The sequence below is a fragment of the Lissotriton helveticus genome, chromosome 1_1, assembly GCF_964261635.1.
Source record: "Lissotriton helveticus chromosome 1_1, aLisHel1.1, whole genome shotgun sequence".
Lineage (NCBI taxonomy): Eukaryota > Metazoa > Chordata > Amphibia > Caudata > Salamandridae > Lissotriton > Lissotriton helveticus.
Window position 1 is genome coordinate 199946144 of NC_136057.1, and position 20693 is coordinate 199966836.

The window sequence follows — 20693 nt, forward strand, 5'->3', positions numbered from 1 at the left end:
CCTGGTGGGCTGTTAAAAGGAGTGGTGGTAGTGACGCCCAGGGGCAGGGGTCGCCTTTCATGCAATCCCTCTGGTGCAAAAGGACTGGGCCTGGCCAGCCTCAGGCAGGGGCGAGGGACTGTTGAAAGGAGGTCCTCCTCCTGGAATCCCCAGCACTTCGGCCCGGAGGCATGGGCCTGCCCACCTGCCTCCCAGACAGATGCAGCATTTGGCACGTGTGACACATTCACCATGTACGGCTTTTTAGGCGCCATCTGCCTTGTCACTTTGTGCCGCCCCCCCAAGCATAACAAATAGATACATATATACACACCTGCCTTTTATTTAGCCCGGTTCATCAATTGGTCTGTTCAAGTGTCATTCACATTTTTCTCCTGCCCTCCACAGCATATATAGTATCGGGCAGTTGTTCAGCCCTCTTCCTACACTGGTTGTCTTGCACTCTGTGACACATTTCGCATGGCCCCGTGTGCACAACCGCATGAAAAGCAGTGCAGTTTCAGGGCCTGGCTGGTGTACCTGGGTCACCCCTTTACTATTACTTTATTTTAGTGTTTTTGTAATTGTTTTGCATTATAAATATGCTTGTACTGAATAAATGCTAAACAATGCAATGTCTTGGCGTTGCCAGTGCTTGTTTGAGTTGTGTGGGCCTGTGGGTAGAACCACCTCCAGTCCCGGGAATGATGCATCACACTGAGCAAGTCCGGAAGAGAGGCCTGCCCCTGCCAGTGTGCACGCCTGGCCCTGTGGCCTGGAGATTCCTGACAGTGCAGGTGCACGTGCCAGGAATGTGAGAGGGGAGGGCTCAGAGCGGGCAGGCCAGGGGGCAATACGCTGACAGTTATTGACGGGCGGCACTTTACGGCCGGGATGAGCTATTGACTTTTGGAACTGGGAAACTTGAAAGCTGTGCTGCTGTGCACACTTGCTTTGTGTGTTGTGCCTGTTATTCTTAAGATACATTTTAGGTAACAGAGATCTGAAGTTTTCTACGTCCATTCTCGAGTAGCTCATACAGTCCTGATTTTTTCACAACATAATTTTATTGTTGACAGCCTGAGCCAATATAACAAAGGCCTTATAGGGCACCCAGAGTATGTACGCAGGGTAAATTACATGAAGGTCGACTTTTCCAACAACAATGAAGGATGGATTGCACACTAAATATATTGCAGGAAAAAATAGGAAGTGAAAAGAATAAGAAAGAGAGAAAATAAACAACATTGCCACAATACCTCCGTTCAACAAATACAATTCTGAATATAGGGGGAAAAGTTTGCCACCCATAGTTACATCTAACAGTAGCACTACTTAAATGTTGGTCGACTGGTGTCATAGCAGTGGTTCCTCAGCGTTGGGCGCACCGTCCTGATTTTTAGCTCTACAAAGTGCGAGCTGTCTGGTTGTGGAAGACCTATTGCGGACCATACCAGAAACTTACAGTGGGCTTAGAGCCCTCCCATTGCTTTACATAGGTTGGCTTAATTGTCACTTTCATGTGCTTACTTCTTAATTAAAGGCCTGCCTTCCCCTTCTTCTATTTGTTCTTCCCCTGGAGCATATCCCCTTTACCATGATTTAGATTTTAAGGGTTATACCCTTTCACTGCTTATATTTAGGGAACTATTAGGTTTCGCCTGGCGTCCGCTGCGCAGCAGCGTTCGCGCAGGCGAAAACTTTGGTGCCTTTGTCACGCCTCTAACTTCCATTGGCTAGCTCCATAAATGGAGGCTAGCCATTGGAAGTGAGATCTGTCCGTCATGGTCCGAGGCGATTCGCGGGCGTTCCGGCGAGGTTTTTCTCATCCTGCCCCTTTTCTCACGTCATGCGGCTGTGGGCGTGTTTTTTTTTTTCTCCCGTGATGTTTTCGTCTTTTTTGGAAGTGCCTTTAGCCGGAGTGGTCAGCGAGATTTACGTTGCCAGGAAGTTGTTGTTATTTTCGATCAGGTAAGCAGCATTTTGTTTATAATTTGGCTCAGTGTTGTGAATGTTTGTGTGTGCACAGTATGCTTGTAACAGATATTTTTTTTATTTGAGATTTATTTTGGCTCGTCTTTTAGTCTCGTGTATCCCGTCTTATGTCGTCTCCCCTTTGTGTGTCTCGTTGCTGTGTTTGTGCGTGTATCCTGTCTCGTCTATCCCGTCTCATGTTGTCTGTTTGTTTTTAAATTTTTAGGTTTCGCCTCCGTGTGCCTGTTAACCCGTCCCCCCTCCCGCTGTCCGTGAGCCCGTTCGCCCGCCCCCCCTCCCGCTGTCCGCGGGCCCGTCCTACCCCAATGAAAAGGTAGCAAATGCGGCCACTTCGCATTGAAGCGGGAAGCAGGAAAGAAAGGGAGTTGTTTGACTTGGTGTCTGTTGTGGCAGCTGCTGGCTACCATCAGCCCCGCAGAGCTGCAGTTGTAAGCGTGAGACCCGTTGACGAAGGGGCACTGGACCTCTCTTCCGGTGGTCCTCGCTTGGTACAGTGATGGTGCTCACAAGACGCTCAGACGCAATAGCATCTTTCTGCCTGGCTGGTCTCCCTCGCCGAGCAGTGCCTAGATTCCGTTCGGCACGGCTGATTAGCTGACCACCAGCCAATACGAAGAGGCTCCTGCAAATAGTATCCAATAGCGCACGGTTCAGGAAGGGTGCACATCAGAGCAGCCGAGCACACCAGCAGGGGCTTATTTACGCCAGGACCAATGGGCATGAGGGGTCAACTTCACCTCCATTAGTGCCAATGTTTTATTACAAATGTATGTGAGGGGGCCCATTTTCTTCCTTAAACTAGTGCCCATGAAGCTCTTTCTACATCACTGCCCACACACCCTTGTTGACAGTCTGCCAGCCCTTCTTTCCATTTCATGGATTGCCACTTCCGGAAGCCCCACCGTCCATGATGCCTCCATCAAGCCAGGGGCCCGGGTAGAACAGTGACCCTGCAGACAGAGACTCCAGGTTCAAGTGCCACCTGGCCCAGTCTCAATCCGTGTACACAGACCACAAGGATCGGACTGGCCCGATTGGCTGGTCTGACAGATCAGTATAAGGGCCGTTTTTTTTTTTAGAAGTTTGTAGGCCTATTTATGTCGTGATGGGTACGTTTTTAGCGATGATCCCCTGCTATTACAACACACATTGGCCGCAGACAACACAGATGCATGCATGGAGCCTACCATATTTTTTTAAAGAACAGCCCAACGTTGCTTTCCTTCAATTTGTGATTTTGTGTACACACTTCTTATATTCTTTCAATGTGACAGTCGAAAGCATTTAAAGTGATTTTCAGTCCGTAGAATAGACTGCACTTTTTTTGTAATGTTTAGGTTAGCACTGTTGTGGTTCTGCTACAGTAGTTGGTAAAAAGAGGTTGTACATTTTGTATATTGCCTATTCCTTCTGCATTTTCATTTGTTATACTTTTTAGTTTTCGCCTGGCGTGTGTGCGTGTGGGGGACTCTGGGTGGGTGTGTGCGGCTCTGGGTGGGTGTGTGTGTGTGTGGGGGGGGCTCTGGGTGTGTGTGTGTGTGGGGGGGCTCTGTGTGGGGGGGCTCTGGGTGTGTGGGGGGCTCTGGGTGTGTGGGGGGCTCTGGGTGTGTGTGGGGCTCTGGGTGTGTGTGGGGCTCTGGGTGTGTGTGTGGCTCTGGGTGTGTGTGTGGCTCTGGGTGTGTGTGTGTGGCTCTGGGTGTGTGGTAGTAATTGCTGTCTGCTGAGCTCGTCCGAAGGGTACAATAGGTCTCACATTGCGAGAGATTAAGCTAATGGCAATGTAAATGACAAAACCAACACATAAATACAAATTTTGTCATTTACAATGCCAAAAGCTCTAACTTTTCCAAAGGCGAAACCATTGCATTGTAAATGCTTGTTTTAAATATTTTTCCGCTTTCATTTGACAAACCGATGCTTTTTTTTGTAAACCACCCCATACTGTGCTTTCACTTTAATGGCGACCTCACCACTTTTTTTTTAGATGCGGCTCATCTCTTTTTTTTAAAACAAGCATTGAAAATGCAATAGGTCGCGCCTTTGAAGTTAAAGCCATTTGCATTGCTAATGGTATTGTATAGCAAAGCAAATGGCTTTAACTTAATGAAAGGCGAGACCTATTGCATTTTTAATGCTTGTTTTATGTGCTACCACCACAGGGGTCCTAAATCCATCTCAGGTCTCTCTTTTTCTATGGATAGGAGTTTAGCCTCTAAGGATATCCCCCTAGCCAGTTTCTGAATATCTGCATCTGCAATCTCTCCCTCATCTGGGATACTACTGGAGTCACTCCCACCAGTGGTGTTGCTATCTGAGTGGCTAGTGATGGAGTCAGAGTCCTCCTCCACCACTTGGGAATCCTCTTCCCCATTGGGGAAAGTTTGACATGCCATGGCCTTGTCATTCTCTGCTAGCAACTGCTGGAGAAAGGTGCTCGAGGCATATGGGCTGCAGATGGTACATTTATGAATAGATCGCCATCTGGTGTTGGGCTCGGATGATTGCACTTGTTTTTCTCTTGGAGAAGTCTTTCTCGTCACGAGATCGATGACTCCTCCTTTGGGTGTTAGTGCGCATGGGCATCGGCTCCATCCTTAGATTGTTTTTTTCCGCCATCGGGTTCGGATGAGTATCGAAGCGCTCCGGATCGACTTCGACAAAAAAAGTTATATTCGGCGCGTATTCCCTTTCCATTTCGACGGTATTATCATCAAACGCGACTACACTTCCATTTCGACGCGTTTTGACGTCAACAACAAGATTTCCAACTGCTACGACGACGAGACCAGGAGGCCCGTCTCGACGTAGTGCAGCCCGGAGTCCATGGAAAGGACTCCATTTAAAAAATGTCCAACGTGTGGTGCTAAGTTTCCACACAAGGACCTACACGAGGTGTGCAACCTCTGCTTGTCCCCTGAACACGAATCCAGGGACTGTGAAGCCTGCGCGTCATTCTCCTCCAAGTCGACGATTAGAAACCGTCGAGCCCGAAGACACGAGGTATCGAGAATGCAGTCACAGGCAATCCCGGAGCTGTTCGAGGACCAGCACCCCGAAGAGGAGGAAGAAGAGGAGGACGAGGCAGGGTCAGAAGCGGACGAGTCCGACGTCGAGGAAATCGACGTTCATCAAACCGTGAGTGACGACGTCCCTTTACCAAAGAACCGACCCCGCACGGTGTCGACCCCGCCTCCGAGCCCGGTCAGACAACCGAAAAAAGTTTCCGACGCCCCGCCTTCGGGCCCGGCAACGAAACCGAAACACTCGGTATCCCACCATGGTAGATCCGAAAAGCGGCCCACCTCGACATCGACACCGAAGCTCCATACAAAGGAAAGCTCGAAGTCGAAACATTCCATGTCGAAACCGAAACATGCTTCGACGTCGAAGACATCCTCGACACCGAAAATATCGGATTCGAATAAACTTTCGGTGCCGAAAAGACAAATGGACAGAAGAAAAAGCACCTTTCGGAACCAAAAACTTCGGTACCGACACAGGAGCATCAAACAGATCCCAAACAAAAGACTTTGTTTATTGATCCTCAAACTAGCAAGGTAGTGACAGAACTACCTAAAAAGAGGAAGAACGACCAGTTGGACGACAAAACTCCTCCTCCTAAGAAGAGAACAATGGGGACGAATACAACTCCTCCCCTTTCTCCACAGCCTAGAGACACACCCTCTTCTCCTCTTCCTCACACTCTGCCAACTACTCCTTTCACACCACGCCCATCTACACCTATAACAGATGTAGAAAGTGACACAGGAGAGGAAGAACATCCTAGGGATGATGAAGACACGGTCCCAGAGGATGCAGACCCATGGGAAGATTATAATGTAGGGTCAGATAATGATAACGACCCTGAACTGTATCCCTCAAAACCTTCACCACCTGATGATAATACATGTTTTGCACAACTAATTAATAGGGCAGCAAAACACCACAAGGTAGAACTACATGCAGAACATCAAATAGAGGATTTCCTGTTAGAAACACTACCTGCTGCACAAAGAACATCAGGAACACTACCAATGCTTAAGGGCCTCCTCAATCACACATCAGAAATATTCAAAGACCCGGTGAGGGCTAGGGTATTAAACCCAAGAATTGATAAAAAATATAAGGCAGCTTCAAAAGACCCAATATTTATCAAGGGACAAATTCCTCTGGACTCACTAGTGGTCACAAACGCTCGTAAGAGAGCAAACTCTTTAACTACAGGAGAAGCTCCGACTCCTGACAAAGAGTCTAAGCTAATAGATGCCTCCGGCAAGAGAGTAGCATCCCAGGCGGCAAACAGCTGGCACATAGCTAATACGCAAGCGCTACTTGCACGGTATGACAGAGCTCATTATGATGAATTAGAAAAACTCATCATGCATCTCCCTAAAGAACATCAAAAGAAGGCAGATCAACTCATACAAGAGGGAAAGATAATAACTAATACTTCCATTAAGTGCGCCCTAGACGCAGCAGACACTGCAGCAAGATCCATAAACACAAGCATCATGCTAAGAAGACATGCATGGCTCAGAGTTTCAGGGTTCAAACAAGAGGTACAAACATCATTATTGAACCAACCTTTTGATGAGAAAACACTTTTCGGCTCAGGGACAGATGAGGCCTTAGAAAAGATGAAAAAATTCGGAAACGGCTAAATCAATGGGAGCATTGCAACAGCCAACTCAAAGAGGTTCCTTTCGTAGGTCCACCTATAGAGGAGGATCCAAAAATACAGGTACAAGCCAGCAACCAACCTCTTTTACACCAACATCACCCAGAGGTAATTCTAGAGGCAGTTACAGAGGTAACAACAACAAGGGTAGAGGTCGCGGAAACAACAGCAACCGCAACAATCCAACCCCAAAGCAGTGACTTCATACAGCTCCCCCCAGACCATATAACACCGGTCGGGGGACGCCTATCACAGTTCCTACCTGTCTGGGAAAACATCACATCAGACAGGTGGGTGAGACAAATTATCCAACATGGTTATTGCCTGGAATTTACAGCTACCCCACCAAACATCCCCCCCAAACAGCGTCCAATGAGCCAAGATCACCTAACACTGTTAAAACAAGAAGTACTATCCCTACTAGGAAAGCATGCCATAGAGAAGGTTCCACAACACCAACAAGGAACAGGAGTATACTCCCTATACTTCCTAATCCCCAAAAAAGACAGGTCTCTAAGGCCAATACTAGACCTCAGACCTCTAAATGCATACATAAATTCGGAACATTTCCACATGGTCACGCTCCAACAAGTACTTCCTTTACTGAAGAAAGGGGACTTTCTTTCTAGACTGGATCTAAAAGACGCTTACTTTCATATCCCTATTCACAAAGCCCACAGGAAATACCTCAGGTTTGTGGTAGAAGGACAACATTATCAATTCAAAGTCCTTCCATTTGGGGTCACAACGGCACCAAGAGTGTTCACAAAATGCCTAGCAGTGGTTGCAGCTCACCTAAGAAGACAACAAATACATGTCTTCCCTTACTTGAACGACTGGCTAATAAAGGCCAAGTCACAAGAAGAATGTCTTCAGAACACACAAAAGACAATTCAACTGCTGCATCAGCTAGGGTTTACGGTGAACTACACAAAGTCCCACCTGCAACCAAGCAAGGTTCAACAATATCTAGGGGCTACTATAGACACAGAAAAAGCCAAACTATACCCCAATCCAGTCAGGATCCAAACAATGCTTACAGTCATTCAAAAATTTCAACCACAACACTCACTAACAGCGCGAGTGGTCATGCAGCTATTAGGGATGATGTTATCCTGCATACTGCTAATACCATATGCCAAACTACAAATGCGTCCGCTGCAAGAATGCTTAGCGACACAGTGGAATCAGGCTCAAGGACAGATTACAGATCTGGTGTTGGTAGACGACCGCACACACCGCTCTCTGAAGTGGTGGAACACAACAAACATTGCCAAGGGGCGGTCGTTCCTAGAACCAATTCCACAGGTGATAACAGCGGATGCATCGCTCACTGGATGGGGAGCGCATATGGACAAATATACAGTACAGGGAAGATGGAGTGTGCAGGAAAAAAGACTGCACATCAATCATCTAGAACTACTAGCAGTGTTTCTAGCATTGAAAGCCTTTCAAATGCACGTTATCAACAAAGCAGTCCTGATCAGAACAGACAACATGACAGCAATGTATTATATTCAAAAACAGGGGGGGGACGCACTCTCTCCAACTATCCAGACTAGCGCAGGAACTCTGGAGATGGGCCATTCCTCAAAACATCTATCTATTAGCCGAACACCTACCAGGAGTTCAAAATCAGATAGCAGACATCTTAAGCAGACAGTCAGAACAAATACACGAATGGGAACTGCACCACCAAATACTGCAGCCATTCTTCCAAAGATGGGGACAACCAGAGATAGATCTCTTTGCCACTCATCAGAACGCAAAATGCCAAAGCTTCGCATCCAGGTACCCACACCACCTGTCTCAGGGCAATGCGTTATGGATAAATTGGTCCAACAAATTTGCATACGCTTTTCCCCCTCTCCCACTAATCCCATTAGTGGTCCGAAAGCTGCAACAACACTCAATGACCATGATACTAGTAGCACCCACGTGGGCACGACAGCCGTGGTTCACCACGCTCCTGCAACTCTCACAGGTGCCACACCAAAAGCTAAGAATTTTACCCATGCACCTTACACAGAACCATGGAGAAATAATGCACCCAGATCCCAAACAACTGAACCTAGCGATCTGGCTCCTAAAATCCTAGAATTTGGATACTTAGATCTACCCCCAAACTGTATGGAGATCATTAAGCAGGCGAGACGTCCCACCACCAGAGCATGCTACGCAGCGAAGTGGAAAAGGTTTGCTGTATACTGGACAAGTAATAACATCAACCCTCTGGACGTATCAACAAAAGATATTATTTGCTATTTACTACACTTACAGCAATGTAATCTTGCTTACACATCTATCAGAGTACATCTAGCAGCTATAGCAGCGTACCTACAAAACAGGCAACACCTATCCCTGTTTAGAGTGCCAGCAATAAAAGCCTTCATGGAAGGCCTTAAAAGAGTCATTCCACCAAGATTACCACCTTCCCCGGTCTGGAACCTCAACCTAGTACTCACCAGACTAATGGGACCACCTTTCGAACCTATGCATAGGTGTGAAATACAATTCCTTTCATGGAAGGTGGCCTTCCTTATAGCCATTACCTCCCTCAGGAGAGCAAGCGAATTACAGGCATTGACAATACAAGAACCATTCCTACAGTTACACCAGAATAAAGTGGTTCTTAGAACAAACCCAAAGTTCTTGCCTAAAGTAATTTCAGCATTTCACATCAATCAACCAGTGGAACTACCAGTCTTTTTCCCCAAAACCACAGACGGTAGCAGAAAGGGCCCTACATACATTAGATGTCAAAAGGGCAATATTGTACTACATAGAAAGGACACAAAACTTCAGGAAAACGAAACAACTATTTGTAGCGTTTTCCCCAACACATAAGGGCAATCCTATCTCTAAAGCGGGCATTGCCAGATGGATTGTAAGATGTATACAAATATGTTACATAAAAGCAAAGAGAACATTAGCTGTTCCTCCTGGAGCTCATTCTACACGTAAGCTAGGAGCATCTATGGCATTCTTAGGAAACATTCCCCTAGATGACATATGCAAAGCAGCAACTTGGTCTACACCACATACCTTCACAAAACACTACTGTGTTGATGTGCAGGCTACACAACAAGCCAGAGTGGGCCAAGCTGTATTAAAAACTTAATTTCAAACGGTTGCGACAGACACGGGTGACCACCGCTAGGGAGGTAACTGCTGTATAATCTATTCATAAATGTACCATCTGCAGCCCATATGCCTCGAACGGAATATGCTACTTACCAGTATGCATCTGTTCTTGGCATAGAGGGCTGCAGAGTGGTACATGCCCTCCCTGCCTCCCCGGAAATCTGTGTCTGTCCCAACATTATCTTATTTAGATACACTTACATGGGCATCTCTTTCTGTATTCTATTACACTACTCCATCTAACCCTACTATGGCAAAACAATCTAAGGATGGAGCCGATGCCCCTGCGCACTAACACCCAAAGGAGGAGTCCTCGATCTCGTGACGACAAAGACTTCTCCAAGAGAAAAACACGTGCAATCATCCGAGCCCAACACCAGATGGCGATCTATTCATAAATGTACCACTCTGCAGCCCTCTATGCCAAGAACAGATGCATACTGGTAAGTAGCATATTCCTTTTGTGGGTTTAGGGCCCATGGCAAATGTTCATGCTGTGCGCAGGTCTTTGAGTTGGGTCACTCTCTGATGTGCATAGGGGACCAGGTGGAGCTCCTGTCCGGTTCCTGGAGTATCAGTAATGATTTTTAAAGTAGTTGGGCTCTTTTAAAGACTTCTAAAAATGCAAAAGGACTTATAAGGCCTAACTTCTTTACACATTTTTTATTTGAAATCAGCGGGGGACTTAACCAGGGCCCTTACACTAGTTTAAATACATTTGGAAAAAATCCCAAATTGGAAAAATATTTTAGCTAATATACATTCGTCTTTTAAAAGTCAACACAGTGTAATTTTCAAACTATTCAGTGTTATCCTATGGAGGAAAACAGCAATGCAGGTTTACGGATAAGCACCCAACTTACAGTTCCAGTCTTCAGGGGTTAAGATCAGTACAGGGCAAGGTTCAGATAAGCATAAAGTTTGCATCTCCAGCAGCACCCAGGCATCCGGTGCAGGAGTCAAATTCGGATCTGGGCCTAGTGCGTTTTCAATGGAGATTGGGGGTGCTCAGAGCCACACAGCTTGCAGGTAGGTATATCGGTTGCATAGGCCAAGCTTTGGGGGTTCGAGCAAGCACAAGGGGGGCTACAAGAAAGCACCAAACATACACTATTAGCAGCAAAGGGGCAGTTGGGTTCAGGGTGCTAATAAATAACCCTGGTCAATGAACTCCACTCCGCTAGCGGAGGTTGTGGAGATTTGGTAACTATGCATTTCATTGAAAACTTATGAATTCCAACTCTGCTACGTAGTGGAGTTAGCTACTGCACCCACTATCTTTGATAAAACAACTTTACTGTTACATGCTAAAAATCATATAACCAATTCACAAAAGTGAACTTTGGAAAATAGCAGGCAATGAGAGAGGTGATGGTTTTGGTGTCACCCCTAACCTAGGGGAGGGCACACAGATGACCTGAACACTAAGAGCATATCATGCTGAACGATTTGGTGGTGGTCCCATCCTCCTAGGACCACCCCAAGCAAAGATATGCCCACAAATGCAATGCCAACCAAAGGTCTGCAAAGCATTATTGGGTGAGATTCTGGAGTTTAGTGAATATTATAGTATTAGCTCTCAGCTGAGCCTGAGAGCCTGCGCCTTGAGAAATGTTTTGATATTGCATACAATAATATTCACTGCACTCTAGAATATCGTCCCATATTGCTTTGCAGGGCCTTTGGTTGGGATTGTTTTTTTGCCCATAACTGTGCTTGGGATGGTCCTAGGAGGATGGGACCACCACCCAATCATTTCAGCATGATGTGATCTTTGTGTTCAAGGCATCTGCTTGGTCCTCTCCCTAGGTTAGGGAGGACCCCAAAATCATCACCTCTCTCACTGCTTGCTATATTTTTATTTTCACTTTTGTGAGATGACTATATGCATTTTAGCATGTAAAGATAGAATTATTTATTGTTTAACTAAAGCCACTGCTTGGTACATGTTCAGTTTCATGAGATGACTATATGTATTATAGCATGTAAAAATAGTTATTTGTTGTTTTACTAAAGGTATGTGAGATTTCAGTTTTATAAATACTTAATACACATAACACAGAGTTCATGCAAAAACCCTACAGTAAGCTACTGCACCCACAACCCTTGGTAAAACAACTTTACCTTTACATGCTAAAAATCATATAACGAATTCACAAAAGTGAGGTTTGAAAAATATCAGACCATGAGAGGTGATGATTTTGGGGTACCACTAACCTAGGGGGAGGAGCAAGCAGGTGCCTTGAACACAAGGAGCATATCATACTCCATGATTGTGTTGGTCCCATCCTCTTAGGACCACCCCAAGCAAAGTTATGGGCACAAATACAATGCCATTCAAAGGCCCAGCAAAGCATTATGGAGCACGATTCTACAGTTTATGGAATATTATAGTATTAGCTCTCAGCGGAGTCTGGAGAGCCTGCCCCTTGACGAATGTTTTGATATTGTATACTATAATATTCACTGCACTCTAGAATCTTGTCCCATAATGCTTTGCAGGGTCTTTGGTTGGGATTGGAATGTTTGCCCCTAACTGTGCTTGGGATGGTCCTAGGAGGTTGGAACCACCACCAATCATTCAGCATGATGTGCTCTTTGTGTTCAAGGCATCTGCTTGGTTCTCTCCCTAGGTTAGTGATGACACCAAAATCATCACCTCTCTCACTGCTTGCTGTATTTTCATTTTCATTTCTGTGAGATGACTATGCTTTTTTTGCATGTAATGATAGTTACTTGTTTTATTAAGGGTATATGAGGTATCTATTTTATTAATTGGTGTGAGACATTGCGGAACGAAGTTCACTGAGTTTTTGATCAATTCCACAGAATTCCGTGTAGTGGTACTCTGCCAACTACGCCCACCCTTACTAATAAAGTGTCTGGGGGGCCAATACTTTTCAATGGAAGATCTCGATTTGTCAAACAGGCTGCAAGCGTCGCACAGATGGCTGCAGAAAGGAGACCAGCAACATCAGAGGTAAGTTGAGGGGTTGAGGATCGCAGGGGCACTGTCTGATTAGCTCGCCAACGACTTTTCGGGTGCAGGGGAGTCCTTTGATGTCGGATTCTTCTTACCGGAGTTGGTCGCGGTCGGGGTGGGCCCTCTGGATTTACTCTGCAGGTAGCTTTGTGGAGTCCAGGAGAGGTCAGCCATTGCAGGACTTAGGGTCAGAATCAGAGGGGGACCTGTTTTGGGTCAGTGGGGCACCTGGATACAGGCCGGATGCGTCTGGTGCAGAGTGGGCAGGACTCACGGATCCAGAAGGCACTGTAGTCCTTTGTGTAGGTTTCTTGGGGACAAAGCCACTGTCCTTGGGAGTCTCTGCCATTTGTCGAAGGGCCGGCAATCTTCCTCTGGTTCTGGAAGTTGCTGGCTGCAGGATAGGAGTTGCTTCTTCGCAGGGTCTTTGAAGCTGGAGACAGGCCGGTAAGGCTGGGGCCAAATAAGTAGCTGTCTTCAGTCTTCACTCCCGGATGTCATCTTCATCCTTCTTAGGTCAGCAGGAACAGATTTTCAAGTCTGAAGTTGCCACCTAAATACTACATTTATGGATGTATTAAGGGAGTAGCAGGTAGGGCCAATGGGAACCTTACCTGGGGTGACTCAAGTGGGAGGGGGCATAGACCTAGACCTGATCAGAGGGGTCTCTCTATCTTCAAGATGGCGGGGACTGAAAGATGTGCTTCACTTCACCTGTTCTCCTATGTTTTCCTGCCCAAAGTGGGGTTAAAACCAGGGCTGTCATCTGCTTTTAGCAGCAGAGGCTGGGGGGTCGCATTACATTATTGGCTTCCCCCTCGTACACTGTGCCCGTCCTGAGTAGGAGGTGTTGCGTCTCGGCCCAGGATGGGCATTGTTTCTGGTTCCAGAGAGCGGAAGCTCTCGACCCAGGGGTCCGGAAACTTGTCTGATGGTGGCAAGCTGTCTACCACGTCAGGGTTGATAGGTTTTCAGGGGCACCTCTGAGGTGCCCTCAGGGTACATGGTTCAATAAATCCCACACTGGCATCAGTGTGGGTGTATTTAAAGGAGTAGTTTGGTACCAAACACTACTGGAGCTGTGCAAGAGAAATAGTACAAACCAAAGTTATTTCACTTTGTAAATATATATTTGTATTTTATTTTTTATCATATACAAAAACACCCAGTAGATGTTGCAAACATTAACAACAAATACATTGAGGACATTTACTTCGTACATGGTTTTTCAAGCAGCAGTAATTCTGTTTTTGAATGACCACACAGTTGGAAGAAGGCATTGCATCATACACCGAATCATCAACCTATTTGCCTACAAAATGTTCCATACCTGGTGATTAAGAGCCCTCTCTCTCTCAAGTCATTTGTGGTTCTAAAGTTGCGGAGAGGCCTTCAAGTCCCTCTTGCAGGTCCAGTCCATGGTGATCTATCCAGCTTCCCCACATCTTGAGGAAATTCCAGGGGAAACCCCAGCTGTGATTTGTGACCCTTTTGGTAGCTATGTAGAGGTCCATTACCCTCCTCCGTTCATGATTAGTGGGTGTTTTCTGTTGCCTCGGCCCCACACCCCCACCCCTAATGCCCAATAATACATATTTGGGGTCTGTCAGAAGCATTACTTCGAGGATAGCACTAAGTTCTGTTGGAATCTTAGACCAGTAGGTCTGAATGTGGGATCACCCCCATATTGTGTGTAGACAATTGCTTCTTAGTTACTCAAGCATGTCGGGTCTGCCGCCCTTCCCATGGTGTGTAATCTGTATCAACCATAGTAAATCCTGTGTAAAATTTTATACTGGATCAGGCGCAGTCAGGACTTAATAGCTCCCTTTCTGGTGTGATCTAAATTCACTATGTTCCAGGATATCTCTAAACGTTGAAACCCCAGTCAAGTTCCATGACTCGAAGTCTCGCAGTTTGCCTATTTCTTTAAACCAGTAACCCCTCCACATCGGAGTTTCTCTTGTACTTTTGCGGAACTAGCCAGTTGTTCTCGATGCTCTCTCATACCTCCAGGGTCACCTGTGTTGCTGGAAGCAATCTCTTTGGCCACCATATCGGTAGTGTAGGTGCGAACAGGGCTTTATAAGAGCCCTTTCCAATCTATAGGTAGGGTGATCGCGAGGTGCGTGGGTCCAGGGATTAATGTGGATTGGGTGTGCTGCTCAATGTTAAGCTTCAGTTTCGGGGAGGGCAACCCACTATTATATTGATTGCGTTGTAGGGTCCTAAGAGCTATCCTTGGATGTCTGCCCTTCCATAATAAAGACCTTATATCTCCATCAAGACACGTGAACGTGGCCGTGCAGGGAATACAACAGCTGCCGGAGGGTGACTATTTTAAATAGTGCAGCGCACCTCAACGGCGAGCGGGGAGGTCCTGCCAGTATTCAGCATCCTTTCGGAAGGTAGACCGTATACCCCCTACACTACGAGTGTGGCATACTTCCCTATTTGGTGTCAAGAATATCCTTTAATATGTAAAACCATCAGGCACATCGGTCGTGTCTTTGCCGTGGTGGCAGGCCTCCGGTTGATCCTGGGGTGACTAGCAGGGATTTGTCCCAGTTAATTGTGTATCCCAAATGCTTACCATACTCTTCCAGAGTCTGAAAGAAAAGTAGGATAGTCTTTGCGGGTTCCGTCATGTATAACAGAAGATCATCCCCACAGAGGGAAATCTTTTTCTCTACAGAATCATTGGGGGAGATTCAGAAACCTTTAATCTCAGGGTGAGTCCATATTTTGCGGGGCAGGGATTCAACTGTAAGGGCAAAGAGGACGGAGTACAGGGGAGGACCCGCCACGTCCCTCTTCTTATCGTAATTTCTGAGGTTAGCATCCCATTTTCTTTCAGGGCTGCAACTGGATCAGACACAGGACTGCCACCCATTTCCTAAATCTGGGTCCGAATCCAAACTTCAGCAACGTCTGCTTTAGAAACTCCTAGTGGACCTCATAAAATGCTATCTCAGCGTCCAGCGACAAGAAAACATGGGGAGACTCTTGGCTTTTCACCAGTGCCATCCAGTTGTGTGTGTGTGATGTAGATTCAACCTAGTAGTTCAACCTGGCATGAAGCCAGACTGGTTATTGTGGATGAGGGGGATATCACCTGCAACAAGCTTGATGCTAGGACAGTTGCCAGTAATTTAACTTCAATGTTTAGTTGCGAAATTTGGCAACTGGGTCCACATCTCTCTTACGGCTTACCCTCTTTGTGCATAGCCACAATTGTGGCCTTCCAGTGTTCAGGGCAGGCGAGCCCCAGATTCACCCAATTCACTAAAGAGGTTTGGTAAATGAGGCCCCACAAGGTCCAAGCATAATTTGTAGGACTCAGCCTGGATTCCATTTGGTACCAGGTTCTTCCCCATCTGTAACTTAGATATGGCAACCCGCACCTCATTAAGGGTGCTGTTGGTTTCCAGAGCTTCCACTGTGTCTGCCTCTTGCACTGGAGTAGGAATAGCTTCCGAATATCTGGCAACATCTGAGCGATCACTTAGAGGACTCGCTGCATAGAAGGACTCATAATATTTAGCAATGACTTGAGAAATCTGTGAATTTGTCCTATGAACCCCCCTCATCATCCAGTATGGCCTGTACCCAACATGCTTCCATTTCTTTTTTGCTGAGTCATGCAAGTAGTTTACCCGCTTTGTCCCCTACTTCATATAATCTATGTAGTGTCTCCGTCATGTGTTTTCTAGCAGTGTCCTGTGCCAGGTCGCAGTATTCTATGCATGTTTCGAGCCATGCGTGTTTTGGGTCCAACTGAAGGATCTGCTGCTCTAGGTCCTCTAATGCCCTGACCTCTCGCCATTTCTTTTGGGAGATCAGGTTTTGGGCACTGTTTTCAGAACAGTCTTGTGCGCCTCTGACAGTGTAACACAGTATGAGACCAAGCCCTCCTTTTCAGCCAAATAAAGTTTGGTGTCCACTCGGAGACCCTGATCAACCTCTTTATCCTGTAGGTCCCAGACATTCAACTTCCACCCCCAGCCCGGTGTCTAGGTCTAAAACCCAATCTAAAGAGGGGTGGGGGGGGGGGGTGATCCGACAGGCCCTAGGCCAAGTAATCTGCCTGAGATACTTCTCCTACTTTGCCCTCAGGAACAAAGACATGGTCCAGTCGGGAGTATGCCCTGTGTACCCCCGGAAAAGTATGACTATTGACAGGAATTTGCGTGTTTATGTCACCATATGTCAGACAACCCCGATGTATGCACAAAATGAGCTAGCGGGATGTCCTGTAGGGTACTGTCTGATGTAGCTGATCTATCAAGGGTTACATGCTGCAATACACTACCTCCTGTTGTCCCCAATTTCCCATGACCCCTTCAGATCTGCACTGAGCGCAAGTCCAACAGTGAGCCACAGTGGAGAAGTGTGGCTCAATGGTTAGAGCGGCAGACCCTGATGGTGGAGAAGTGTGGCTCAATGGTTAGAGCGGCAGACCCTGATGCAGAGGTCTAGCCGGGACCAGGGTTCAATTCCACGCCTCGGCGGGTCTTGGGCTAAAAAATTCCACGGACCTGATAATTCTCTCTTTGGTGCCTATTCCAATCATGGAGTGCCACTCTGCAACTCTGGGCAATAGCTTGCTTAATCTCCACAACGGCCCCCACAACGCTAAGGATGCCTGGCCTCCACCTTGGGGGTGCCCAGGAGTGGACACCTCAAAGGGAAAGCCAGGATGGGTTCCACAGCGGTATTCGTACAAGGGCCTTGAGACCCTTGCGGGTGAGTAGTGCGCTATACAAGTATCAATTTTACAGTGAGGGGGGCACCCCCTCCCCAGGAGCCGGACCTCTAACCAGCTCTTTATAAATATTTGTAACTCCTAGGTACATTTGTTCATGTCGCAAAGATCGTAGGGGGTGATTTTCGCTCTCAGATATGGGTGTGTGTTTAAAGGGGCCCTTCCCTGACCAACGTCAGGTTATTTGATGCAGGGAGACACCTGAATTGTGGGCTAGTCCAGTGGACCCCACTTCAGATATAATTTAGAAAAATGTACATCTGATCTACTGTTTGATGTATAGTTCAGAAACATAGTGCAGATTATTTTCAGACACCTGGTAATAATCTGATATTGGTTGACCGTCTCAGATAATAATCATTATAAAAAAAAACAATGCAAGAGAATAAAACACAGCATTGCCTAAATCTGTGATCAGAATGAAATTCCTCAAATGATGTGCTGCCATGCACGTCAGCATGTTCTGCACAGCCAAGCAGCATTTCCCCTTGTGAGCATGATGATCATGCAAGCCTGCGCTGAGTTCTCCCGTTAAATTTGCTAGTAGATGTTGGTGATGGCCACCTCCCCAGAGTGCACCCCTCTTTATAAGGGAGACTGCTTTCCTCTCTCTCCACCAAGGGTATGTCAAAGCTTAACATAGTGGCATCATTATCTTTAATCATGGCACAGGCCATTTCGCTTATATCTCTCTTTGGTGAAGTGAGAGATTGCATCTCCCCACAGGAAAAGTCTATGCATTCCCCATGTAAATGTGATAATTTGATTTAATAATTTCTGGGCTATGCATGAATGACTGTTGTGTCAACAGTGTGTGGGTTTCACTGTATGTGAATGGAGTTCATGGATAAGGCTCAGCAGTGTGAGGCTGTCCCAAAGGCCAGAGGTCACTCCAGCTGGCTGCCCAGATGAAGCATCAAATAGCACTTGAAAAAAGGGTGAATCTGCTCCGTCCTGACCATCCTCTGCCCCTGGGATACATATGCTTACTCCTCCTTGGGTTGTGTTGAGAATTCCAGACTTCCACCACTGACCTGGGCTCCCATCTCTTTAGCTTGAGGGTGTCTCTGTGGTTCCCAAATATTGGAAACTTCATTATAGGTCTTTAAGAGCTTGTAGCAGCATCTCAGTTTGAGCCTCTGGGACCTACCCCCGTCCAGCCCAGTAGTCTATTTGTCACTGGATTCTCCAGTGCCCATCGTGGGTGCCTCTAAATCTGTGGTTGCTCCTTATTTCAGAAAAACCTCTAGTATGACTAGTATGTTTTGAGACTCAAGCCGCACATCCTAAGAGACACATGGAGACCTGGCCCACTTTCAGCTGCGGTCCCCTTGCTTTGCTCGGAGACTACTGGATTTAAACATAATTGACTGACATCTTTCCAGGTCATTGCCAAGGAGAATTTGTACGTAGTCAAACAGGCTCTGGTATTGCGCATATTTTAGGATCTTTGTTTTGTGACAGGTGTCTAGGACACATTTCACAACCCTTGCCTCATTGTCCTCAGAATGTAACTGCATACAAACACTGCAGCACCTTTCATTTTAGTCTTTGAAGTAACTCTTTAAAACACAAAACTTCGTTTTGCGCAGCCGCAGACTCCTCAAAAGACCTGAGTTTTCACAGAAAGACACAAGCACAGCCGAATCATCCCCACTATGTAACATTGGCCAAAAAGACAGTGTTAATTAAATTAAAATCTAACACCTTGAACTTAGCTTTAAAATGATTTAGTGTTTTTTTTTCTCTGGCCCAGACGTTTCAGTAAATTTAAATTTAACGTATTGCCTTTTATTTAATGTATACAACTCATAGTATCTCTTTGAGAAGTTTTAACTACTCAACTTCGTTGCCCATAGAGAATCGAAGACTAACACTATCCATATAGAGTGCAACTGTTTTGTGGCTGTACAACACCAATAGTAAATAACATTAAATGTTGCAGTGGAAATCCAGTGTTTCTGATTGTCCCTGGTACCCAAACCCTCACATGGCATTTAATTTCTTATCTTTTAATCTTTGCTTAGGCACTTCTTCTCCTTCGGCCCCCAAAACTTCCTAATGTAAATTGTCAAATTATTTTGACGCATGGTTACCGTTAAAGAGTAATGTCAAACCTTGCTTGAGTAAGGAACATGCAAGTAACAAGCAACACCGACTGCTTAATAACGTATTGCTATCCTTGTATTAAGAATATCTTTTCATTTTTCACCCATTCCATGCTTAGAATGGCACTGAAGCATTTAAAATTAAACTTGATGCCTAATTGTAGGCTATGGGAATGCTCATCTCTGGTAGTCTTTCCAGGTCAGATACGTTATAATTGATTTTGATTTGATGAAGTTACAGATTCAGATGTTTGGCTAATTTGAAAGATTCTTTGGGGAGAGGAGTTGGCCTAACGGCTAGGGCGGTCTTCCTCGAATCTGGGTAACTGGGTTCGTGTATCGGAAACAACGCTGAACATCCTGTGATTCTGGGCAAATCACTTAATCTCCCTGTGCCTAACAAAAAATGAATGTGCCATCATGTAACGCAACTGGTGCCATGTAAAGCGCCCTGATACCTGATGCCTTCGGGTCAAGTTTGCGTTCTATAAAACTCCGTAAAATAAAAAAATCTTTATTTTGCCTGATACTTTAGAAAGGCAGTCTCATTTATTTTCTATGGTTCCTCTTATTTTGACAGATGTCAACAGCACACTGGGGCTCTATTCCATACTTCATGCTCCTCTAGAACTCAGTCTATTCTGTCAAAAAAGTTCAGAAACAATGTCAGTTTAGCTGATAAGAGACCTGCAGGAAAGGGCTAAATTAACAATGAAAAAGGTTAAGCCCTGCTTTGCTTAAGGGAAACACTTTTCTGGTTAATTGTTTGTGTGTGCACTAAGTCAGCAGTTGACTAATCACGCCTTTTTTAGGCACCTGTCTCTGAACATTGAGAAACAAAAGAAAGTAGGATCATCACCTAGGAGCTCTTATACATTATAAATCTACATAACCTTTCAGCAACCATTTATATGGAATATGGGCCTTGTTGGCGGTGTAGGCTGGTATGTATCTAAAGCTTCATATCTACACTTGGGTTGGAGGGTGAATACCCCGCAGTAGTGCTTGATAGTGGGTATCTCGAGCTTCAAGTATTGGATA

The 20693-nt window shown here is 46.0% G+C and overlaps 1 protein-coding gene across 5 annotated transcripts in view; it reads left to right on the forward strand.

Moving 5' to 3' along the window:
- Positions 1-20693, forward strand: part of DMAP1 (DNA methyltransferase 1 associated protein 1) — a 588998-nt gene that overhangs the window by 403338 nt on the left and 164967 nt on the right. Inside the window, exon 12 of one of the 5 annotated variants that reach the window (XM_078663784.1) lies at positions 12626-12652. The exons of the other annotated variants lie outside the window; for them this stretch is intronic. Coding sequence (XP_078519910.1) covers positions 12626-12637 — 12 coding nt within the window. The 3' untranslated portion in view covers positions 12638-12652. Of the gene's footprint in view, positions 1-12625; positions 12653-20693 lie in introns of those variants that run through there. 5 annotated transcript variants of the gene reach the window in all.